This window comes from Penaeus monodon, chromosome 7 (assembly GCF_015228065.2).
Source record: "Penaeus monodon isolate SGIC_2016 chromosome 7, NSTDA_Pmon_1, whole genome shotgun sequence".
In the NCBI taxonomy this organism is placed as follows: Eukaryota; Metazoa; Arthropoda; class Malacostraca; order Decapoda; family Penaeidae; genus Penaeus; species Penaeus monodon.
The window spans coordinates 37,859,459-37,869,458 of NC_051392.1; the positions used below are offsets into that span (position 1 = coordinate 37,859,459).

The 10,000-nt window shown below is 35.0% G+C and overlaps 2 protein-coding genes across 4 annotated transcripts in view; one reads left to right on the top strand and one right to left on the bottom strand.

Moving 5' to 3' along the window:
• Window positions 1-2,352, top strand: part of LOC119575276 (phytanoyl-CoA dioxygenase domain-containing protein 1-like) — a 9,294-nt gene extending 6,942 nt beyond the window's left edge. For 2 of the 3 annotated variants that reach the window (XM_037922805.1, XM_037922808.1), the window contains 3 exons: window positions 74-215; window positions 393-493; window positions 1,030-1,707. In XM_037922805.1, coding sequence (XP_037778733.1) covers window positions 74-215; window positions 393-493; window positions 1,030-1,205 — 419 coding nt within the window. In that variant the 3' untranslated portion in view covers window positions 1,206-1,707. Of the gene's footprint in view, window positions 1-73; window positions 216-392; window positions 494-1,029; window positions 1,708-1,975 lie in introns of those variants that run through there. The other variant, XM_037922807.1, reaches the window with a different exon arrangement.
• The window catches only part of LOC119575274 (translation initiation factor eIF-2B subunit gamma-like), an 8,324-nt gene continuing 267 nt past the window's right edge, over window positions 1,944-10,000 (bottom strand). The window contains exons 2-11 of the mRNA XM_037922803.1: window positions 7,925-8,082; window positions 7,250-7,404; window positions 6,894-7,068; window positions 6,028-6,223; window positions 5,237-5,343; window positions 4,848-5,032; window positions 3,594-3,677; window positions 3,251-3,399; window positions 2,755-2,852; window positions 1,944-2,145 (exon numbers count right to left, since the gene is read on the bottom strand). Coding sequence (XP_037778731.1) covers window positions 2,099-2,145; window positions 2,755-2,852; window positions 3,251-3,399; window positions 3,594-3,677; window positions 4,848-5,032; window positions 5,237-5,343; window positions 6,028-6,223; window positions 6,894-7,068; window positions 7,250-7,404; window positions 7,925-8,078 — 1,350 coding nt within the window. The 5' untranslated portion in view covers window positions 8,079-8,082 and the 3' untranslated portion in view covers window positions 1,944-2,098. The remainder of the gene's footprint in view (window positions 2,146-2,754; window positions 2,853-3,250; window positions 3,400-3,593; window positions 3,678-4,847; window positions 5,033-5,236; window positions 5,344-6,027; window positions 6,224-6,893; window positions 7,069-7,249; window positions 7,405-7,924; window positions 8,083-10,000) is intronic.

Consider the following 10,000-nt stretch of genomic DNA (forward strand, 5'->3'; position numbering starts at 1 on the left):
TGTGTGTGTGTGTATGAGAGCACTTATAGATTTTTGTATGTCTTGTAAATAACAATAATTTTATTGATTACAGTGACACCCCATAAGGACTGTACATTCCTGTCCACGGAACCACAGAGCTGTGTTGGTTTCTGGTTTGCCTTGGAAGATGTAACACTAGAGAATGGCTGCCTCTGGTATAGTCCTGGCTCTCATAACCAACCCACACAGCGAAGGTGTGTTTGTCTTCTATTCAATATTCTTTTTCTTTTTGGCTCATTAGCATATGGTATATAGGAATCAGGGGGTGTATAGATTAAGTGTTGATTCATATTACCTGTCTGCATTAACTACTTATTAAATTATTAAATAAGAAATATTTGTTTTATGAAACCATACCAAATACTTTTCAGGTTCATCCGTAACCCGGACAAGACAGGACCTCTGACTGTCTTTTCTCACCCACCAGATCCTGATGACCCTAGTAAATATGTATCTGTACCAGTGCCAAAAGGTAAGCATTCACATATATAGCCGATTAAAGGCAGATGCACAATCATTTTATTATCAATTATTGTTCTATAATGTAAAATTAGATTAAGCATCTTGTTATGTAATACAAAAAGTACCCTTGGCTAAAAACATCTATCTTATCGGCCTAAAAATAATAATGAGAAAATTGGGCTGCAACTGTTCAGTACTGTGTCTCCTCTGTGATAAAAAAAAAGGCTTTAAAAAGCACAGGAACAAAACCCATTACATACTGTGTAAACAAATAAAATGTTAAAGTTGGGAAAGCTGGGGGGGGGGGTGAAGTCTGATTTTTAAATAATATATTTAAATAATTTCCCTTGTAATATGAAACATCAACTGAAAATAACCGACGCTCATGTAAAATAACCTTACTTTATAAGTGTAATATGAAATATCAACTGAAAATAACAAATGCTCATGTAAAATAATCTTTCTTTATAACTGCAATCAAGCATAATTCAATAATTATGTACCTTGAAAGTCAGTCCTCACACTAATTGATCAAAAATATTACAGGGTCACTGGTTCTTATCAATGGACAGGTGGATCACAAGAGTGCTAAAAACACTTCACCAAATTCTCGGCACATCTATACTTTCCATGTCATTGAACGCCACAATACCAAATGGGACGAGAGGAACTGGCTTCAACCCACTCCCAGCATGCCTTTCACAGGACTTTATGAGAATTAATTACAAAGTTGTAACTGCAGCTTGTAAGTAGGTCAGAGACAAATCAATATACTCAATGATGTATGTGCAATATTCAGATTTTTATACTACTTTGCCATTAAATATGCTCAAGAGTGACAGTGGAAATAAAACTATTTATGCAATCCAGCATCTAGTGCCGATATACACTGAGATTCTGATCATTTCATATGCGTATAAAATTAAAATGCACATGTGCCGAAGTAAAAACTTTCAAAATAAATCAAAATACATGCACGTGCAGGATCTTTCCTTTATCATTACTGTTATTGCTTTTTTCTAAATTTTGCCCAGAGCTATTTATAGAAATCCAAAATCCTTGGGATTATTATAACTTTTCACTATTCCAATCAATGATACAGTAAATCTGATATTATCAAACAGAATATAGTCCTTAATCACATGAAAATTGTATAACAAATACTACCCAAAATGTTTAGCAATTATACTGTGAAGAAAAAGGGGAAAAAAAAAAAAAAAAAAATCAGGAGGGACAGAATGATAGCTATAATTACATGAACAATAAATTAACATCTTTTTTTTTGCAGGGATATATACTCACTTGTGTGTGCAATATAGGTATGGAAATAAGACAAAATTGGGGAGGGAGGAGGAGAGAGAGAAAAATGATGGAAATATTCCCTTTGACACACTAGTTACCAAATGTCTTTTGACTGATAAAATTTTATGTGTAACATGAAAAGGACATTAAACACCAAATAATACAACTCTTTAATTGATTTCCTTGTCAGAAATAAATGAAAAGTTTTGCAAACAACCCTCCCACGTGAGCTGCTCAAACCAAAGCATCTATCTTATCGAATCCGTTTGCTGCTTGCACTTGCTGCCTAATCCATACTGCGGGACCTCTAGAATTAAGCAAAGTCCTGAGATGCCTCCAGGATTTCATTAGCGTAGGTCTCTGTGAAAGGAGATAAAATGTAAATGTCAGAAGAATGAGAGTAAAGTTCACAGTTCATATGGTGCTTTACTGTTACAAGGGCCAACTGTAAATAAAAAACTATTTTGTTATTAAGTCTGTGGTATGAGTTTGTAAAGTGGTATCATTATTTCAAAACCAAAATGAAGTGCTAACATGTTGCCATTAATAAATATGTATTCCAACAAATTCAGTAATTTCTTTGATTTGGAAACACCACTTCTATCAAATCAATGCTGATTATGAGCAACTGCCCTAAACATGTATACCTGCCTCCCACTCAAGACTACTAAATGAACTGTTATCAAACACCAAATGTAAATAATGTGGATTAAAGATAAAGTACATAATATGGAGAAATATTTCAAACATTACCTTTATTAATCAAAAGGTAAACCAATAAAGGTGGATAGCATTGTTTGTCACATAGGCTCACATGATATAACTTGTATACAGATCCCAAGAGCTTAACCATTTTACTAATTGCTAAAAAAAAATAAAGTGAAAGGCAAACACACACACTTCAACATAATTAGATGCATGAGCATTAATAAGAAAAATGACAAAGAATGGTACAAAAAATATGCTTACTATTTTCCTCAATCCTATCTGGGTCAGTAACAATACAGTTCTTGATGTGACACTTTCTCTCTATGTTTGTAGTAATGAGGCTATTTTCAATGACACACCTGTAGAAAAGAAGTTTTTGTTATTTTTTCAGACAGTAGTGAGTAAGAGTAGTATTGTGTAAATACAACATTTGACCTTTTAATTAGTTTGTTAAAATAATATACAGATATCCAGAACCAGAAAACCTGTATGCTACAAGTTTCATATTATAACTGGCAAGAAAAAAGAAAGAAAGAAAGAAAAGAAAAGAAAAGAAAAAAAAAAAGAAAAAGAAAAAAAAGAAAAAAAAAAGGAAAATGAAATCTAAGGAAACTTTCTGTGACCAATTTTTCCCCCCCCCCCACATTTTCATTTTCTTACATATACTAAATACCAATTAAATATTTTAGTAACATGAGCTCCAATCAAATACATATATAGTAGTAAATAAATCCTACACAAACTAGTGCTTACTCACCCTTGTGCAATGGTAACATGATCACTTAGAACTGAGTTGACCAAACGTGTAAATGAGTTGATCCGACAATGGTTGCCTACAACACTGCCGGTGATATTTGTCTTGTCGCATATCACTGATCCAGAGCCAATCATGCTGTCTGGGCTAACCTGGAACAAGAATTTGTTTAACAGATGATTTTCTTTTTATGAGTTCATGGTATTTCCAATTATCTTTATCATAGGATGAAAATCTATAAAATGAAAAATTCTTGAAGTGGTTGAAGTCCCTATAGTTTTCTACTTTTCATCATATATTTTCAATGTCTTATGGATCAAAAGATCCTAATATATGGAAAACTAACCTGTGCCTTTTCTTGGATAGCAGCTGATGGGTGTTTAACACTCCATGCTGAGTTGGGATAAACTTCATTGAATAAGGAGTGCATCTAGAAAGAAAACAGACAGGTTAAGGCAATCATGTCTTTGACAGATGTGCCCCTTCCTTTCATTACTACATGCAAAGCCACTTTTTACTTTTCAGAATAATAAAAAAGTAAATTCATATCTAAACAACAAGTACCTAAATCACATTGTATTTGGTGCTGGGTACATGTACTGTCCTCTGTAAATGTTTTGTGACTTCTGTTTACATGAAGATGGCTCCATAAGAGCCCAACCACCAAGAAGTCAGTAAATAGGCTCTACATGACCTCACCTGATTTCCCCATTCCTTGAATTTTCAGGAAAAATGTTTTCTTTAACCCCCTTTGATTCAGATAATATGACCATCACATCACCTAAAAAAATTGGCCTGAGGAGTGGGTGATGTGAACATACTGTCATGGGAAAATTTGGCTGTAGGCTGGGTGATGTGAACTTGCCACCGTGATTGTTTTGGCTGAAGACCATGGTGATGGGAAAGACTCATTATGAGTGCATGAACCTCTTGGAGGGTGATTTGACTTGATTAGCATTCAGAAAGGGGCTTCTGCATTGTTATTATTCTTGCACTGATTTATAGACATGATAAAGAGTCTATGCAAGGAAAATATTCTATTACCATCTGGATAAGGCATATCAAATGACATTGGAAAATGGCAAAAAAGCTAAAAACACTTATGCATAAATAGAAAAAATAACATTGCAAAGGGAAGGCATAGAGTCTTGTCCCCACACAAGTGTCAGCATGCACCAGGCCTACAAGCTACACAAAGTCATTTAAGCCTAATGCATGTATTTTAGGCCATGTGACTGCTGTGAAGCACCCAGATCCAAGGGGTTTATTGCTATTCATACTGATACTGTTATTATTATTATTATTGACATTATGATTCTAAAAATATTATTAAAATACCAATAGCAATAAAAAACAAAAAAACTATTTTTCTGAAAGTCAGGAAAGGTGGTAAACAGGTGACTAAGCTCTTGTGTAGCCATCTATGCATAAATAAAATCAATAAATTAAAAACACAGAGGACATGGTCTACATGTACAAGGCATTCTGGCTTCAATGAGTTAAAAACAACAATAACAACAAAAATAAAAACAACTGCATCTAATGACTGTAATTCATGTATCATGCATTATACTGTTTACAAAGTCAAATCTGTACCAACCTTTCGATTGAGCTCCCAGTAACAATTGAGAGTGTTTGCACGAATGCAGTATCCAGGATGGTGGTAAACATGACACACTCGGGCATCAAGTACTCTGGAGTTGTGGTGCCGTGACAGAACTACACTGCTATTGTACTTTGTAACAAGGTTATTATACTCTTCCTCCTCCATCACATCACAGATATCTGTTAATGTAAGAAACATTTAAAAATCAGAGCTAATGAAAACATGGGGGGAACATAATAAATAATAATAATAATAATAATAATAATAATAATAATAATAATAATATAAAAAAAAAATTCTTGTATGTATGATATGATGTGTTTCCAATTATGATAATATTTTACCTTGCTATATTTCATACAACCATAGAACTTGTAACATACCTAAATTTCTCTCATTTCTCTCTTTTGTTGGAGGGTTCATTAACTGACGTGAAATAATATGAGGAATAATTTCTGCTTTCAGTGAACCCATTTCAGCACAAGGAGACCTGAAATATATGGGTAAGTCTGTATGTTAACCAAATAGATGGAGAGGAGGAGGCAAAAAGATAGAAAGAAAAAATATATGTACATACAAACCAGAAAACAGGACTAGACAGGAAAGTATAAAAAAAGTCTACATACATAAGAAAATATAAAAATGTTTTGTAATCTCTGATATAAGAGATGGACACACATCACATTTCAATGATTTTGCCTATTCATCTAGAAATATTAAATCACAGTGAAATTCAAGTGCATATTTAAATGCTTCGGAAACTTTTGAATTGCTGAAACTCTGGGTACTCCTATCTTCAAGAAGAGGAAGAGGAAGAGGAAGAGGAAGAAGAAGAAGAAGAAGAAGAAGAAGAAGAAGAAGAAGAAGAAGAAGAAGAAGAAGAAGAAGAAGAAGAAGAAGAAGAAGAAGAAGGAGAAGGAGAAGGAGAAGGAGAAGGAGAAGGAGAAGGAGAAGGAGAAGAAGGGGAAGGGGAAGGGGAAGGGGAAGGAGAAGGAGGAGGAGAAGGAGGAGAAGAAGAAGAAAACATGACAATACTTCCTAACATCAGCTATTTGGCAGAGAGTAATGACCAATAACTTATTTTAAAAATCCCACAGACAGCAGAAAAAGAAGAATGAAGACTATATCTTGGAAGTTTGTTTAAAGCACACACCAATGAAATATTAATACCTACTCTTTGGTCAAGGCATAATCCAAAAGCCACCTCTTCATGACATAAAGATGAGCATCTGTGAGGGATGTCGACACATCAAGTGACTTTGCCTTCTTCATGACACGACTAGACAGTGTGACTACCTCATCGTAATCACCTCCAGCAACAGCAAACATTAAACGGCCTGTACCACTCTCTGTACAGATGACGTCACTACCTGCAAATTCAAAATAAAAGTTTTTTTCCAATATGAAGTGTGGCAAACAGTACAAAATACAACTTTCACATACACTATCTTAGATAGTTATCAGAAACAAATATATAACATTTATGATAATACCAACTTTACTTTCAAAATTTACTTCTGGCTTCAGGACATAAAAAGAAATGAAATTTGTGGCTGACAATTTAAATCATTCAATACAATACTGGGTGTTCTGCATACATCTTGCAGTTTATGAATTTCTGTAGTTGTTAATTTATGTACCCACAAGATTATTTCCATATTACATCTCTGAGTTTAGGAATTGAGAAATTGTTCAGAAGCAAAGCCAGCATCTACAACCTTCTAAGACCTCAATTACCTAAAAGCCATAAAATAAAACAACAGCTGGCAGATACTCAGGCATAGAAAAAAAAATGAAATCAACACTGTTAAAAGAAATATTGATTTTATAGCTTTATCACTGTAATTTACCAGGTGTGAGGTAATCATTTATCAAAATAGCATGGCTACAGCACATCTCCTAGCTTCTTTTACAGATCATTGCATTGTGGAAATGAAAGGACTAACACCTTATCATTCTGGTAAATGAAATGTTCTATTTTTGGGTTCATAGCTGATGTTATCTTTTAGTGTACTACATACAGGGTCTGTTGTCACTTACTAAGGGTGGATTTTGTCTTGGGACCAGGAGGAACAGCCTTGAGAAACTGTGGCTGGTGATTAGCAGTGAGCATAGTGAGCGCAGAACCTCTTGAACGATGCTGGTCCATGACTGATTGTAGTTTCACATCAGTTACTAGGTCACTACTAATGATCAGAACATCATCAACACTTTTCTGTAGAATAATAATAATAATAATAATAATAATAATAATAATAATAAAGTTGTGACCTAGTTATACAGAATATTTGTAAGAAAATTCCTGCTATTTTCATGGATATGCAAATAAGATAGACTTTTATCATACAAAACAAATTTTCTAAAATGTATGAAAATAAAATATTCCACTTCCACACCTTGATCTTCCCAGCAATGTGACGAAGTGAGTCAGCTGTCCCTGGGTCGTCGGATGTGTTGACAGTTGCAATGTCAAGGTTGAGCTTGAGGCTGTACTGCTCAACTACCTTGCTTATGCTCTGCTCAGCCCCAGCACTGACCACAACAGTTACCTCTGTTAAGAGACATATAATCTAGATCCACTGGAAAAGCATTCAAACATTCTTGAACATCATATAATTTTCAATACATGTTCTATCAACGTCCATAGGCGCACTTATTAAGTCTAACTTATATACATGATTCCTTTGTTCACAAATCTTAACCCAGTGCCACCAAGGATGGTATGTAAGTACATGATATTCTAATAGTGAGTACAGTAAATTAATTGTATTTACACATTGAGTTTACCCTTTTCCTTGATTTCTGGAAATATTAATATATTGTTATAAGTATTGTCAAGAATCACGGAAACTTAAGAAAGGGGGAAATCTGGTGAGGTCATGTAGTATACGAACCGACTCCTTGGTGGCTGAGCCCTTGTGGAGCCATCTATGTGTAGATATCTTTCACAAAACAATACTGCAGTGAACATTTTTAAATAACTAAATAAATAAACATCACAAACAATAAGAGTTCCTCCAATGAAAACCAAGTAAAACCCAAAAGGTAGAAATCTCCCACCAAAGACTCGCCTGTGAAGCCTGTCTCCTGGAGCAGCTGGAGAGGATAGCAAATCATGGGGAGAGTTCCAAGAGGGAGAAGGCACTTTGGGGTGTGGTTTGTGAGGGTGGTCATCCTCATCCCTGGCCCTGCTGCCAGGACGATGGCTTGTGCTTCTAACTGCATCCCTCTGTGGAAAAAAAAAAGAAAAAGAAAAAAAAAAAATCAATAAAAGAGGAATTTACTTGAAGTGTTATACAATAGTAACTATGTAAAGACATCCACTACATTACTGTACTAAACGTTGATATAATTACACTATGCACAGAAACTTCTTTCTCAATCCAAAGAGAGAAAAGACACTGCAAATTAGTGTACAGTATCCCTGCTTTCTTTCTTAAATTTACTTTTGTTTCTTCTAACAGTACTGATCCCAAATGCAATGACAGTTCCATTTGTAGGCCAAAAGTACCTTTTAAACAAATGATGCTCATACTTTTTTCTTCCACTAATGAATTACTGAAACACTGAGGCATGAACTAGAATAAAATAAAAGTAATGATAAAACTAATTTCCATTTCTTGTATCCAGAAATTTACATTAGATTTTGTACATAAAAATGCAAACATTTACTTTCAGGTCATGGATAATGACCTTTACAATAATACATAGCATAAAAAGCTGCAAACCAGAGACTGGCATTTGATCTGACAAACATTTTGGGACTTGTTTAGAATTGGAGAGCATGGACCAAGACCTATCTAGGATTTGTTTGCCACTGCCAGGTTGCAAAGCACAGAGGTCATGACATTACAGAGTATAGGTTCATGGACTTTGATATGTAATAGTGACCTTACTCTTGCTTTCTGCAGATTATTTTACTACTTTATACTGTTTCTCTCTCCCTTAAGAAAATTGGCCAAGAGGCAGGTAATAGGAATGTTTTATCATGGGAATGGGAATTTTTTACAGTATGGATGCACTCGCCAGAGACTAAGTCCAAACTCCACATAACATACTTTATTCAGCAATCTAAATTGTCATGACTGGGTGTGCTGTTTGGGCACTGCCCGAAGGGAGGGTAAATGAGGGGCTCTACCCCCTCAATAATCCCCAGGAAACATTGTCTTCACCTCAGGAGCACTGACTGGACTTAGGCTATGAGCACCACTTGCCGCAATTTTTTTTTTTTTTTTTATAGCATTACCATTTGTGTCTACACATTATTTCTTGTAAAATTGACCACAACTGTTTGTTCCATTTGAGAATATCATCTTCACTTTGCCCTAGCTTAGTCTATCCCTAAAGTAAAGATTAACTATGGGAATTTTTGTTGAGTTTTGTGTGATGGGAACACCTTGCTATGAGTGCACAAGATACTTGGAATGAGATTAACCTGGGATAGGTTTGTTAATGAGCTCATGCAGGATTTTTACTGGTCCATAAGGGTGAAGTTTACCAGCCATCTACCAAGCCTGGGAGAGAGCTGTCTCTACACTAGGCCTACTCACAGGAACCTATTCTAGCCTGCCATTACCAGCAATGTAGGGTATTACAGAAAACTCAATAATACAACCCGAAAAAAAAAAATAATAATAATAACATTGATATTTGTTGTTACTGTTACTGCACAGAGTGTAAAGTATCTAGAGAGATATTATGGCATCTGGTCAATGAAAACAGCCTATTACCATCTCAACACAGTATTACAATTGACAAATACAGACCTTAGAAGATATGGCAAACCAAAAAAGAATACAACCCAATGGTCTGAGAGAGGAACTTGGATACAACAGCTTTAAAAGCCTTTAAATATTATAACTTTCCTAGGACCAAGAACGATGGAAAAGTGTCCAAAATCTTACAGTATATCACACATGACAATGTTTATTCCAGAGATATCATCAAATAGTACGACCTCACTCCTGATGAAGACCAACTTGGGAAGCTTGGGTATTTGACGACCACAGTTTGTAATAGGTGGATACAGTCTATTCGAAAACCAGCAAATAATATGGCTTTCCCATAAATAATCAACCCAAGCAACAAGTCTCCGTCTAATGATAAAAAATGACGTAACATATGTCTGAAGGCGATCACCATCCCGA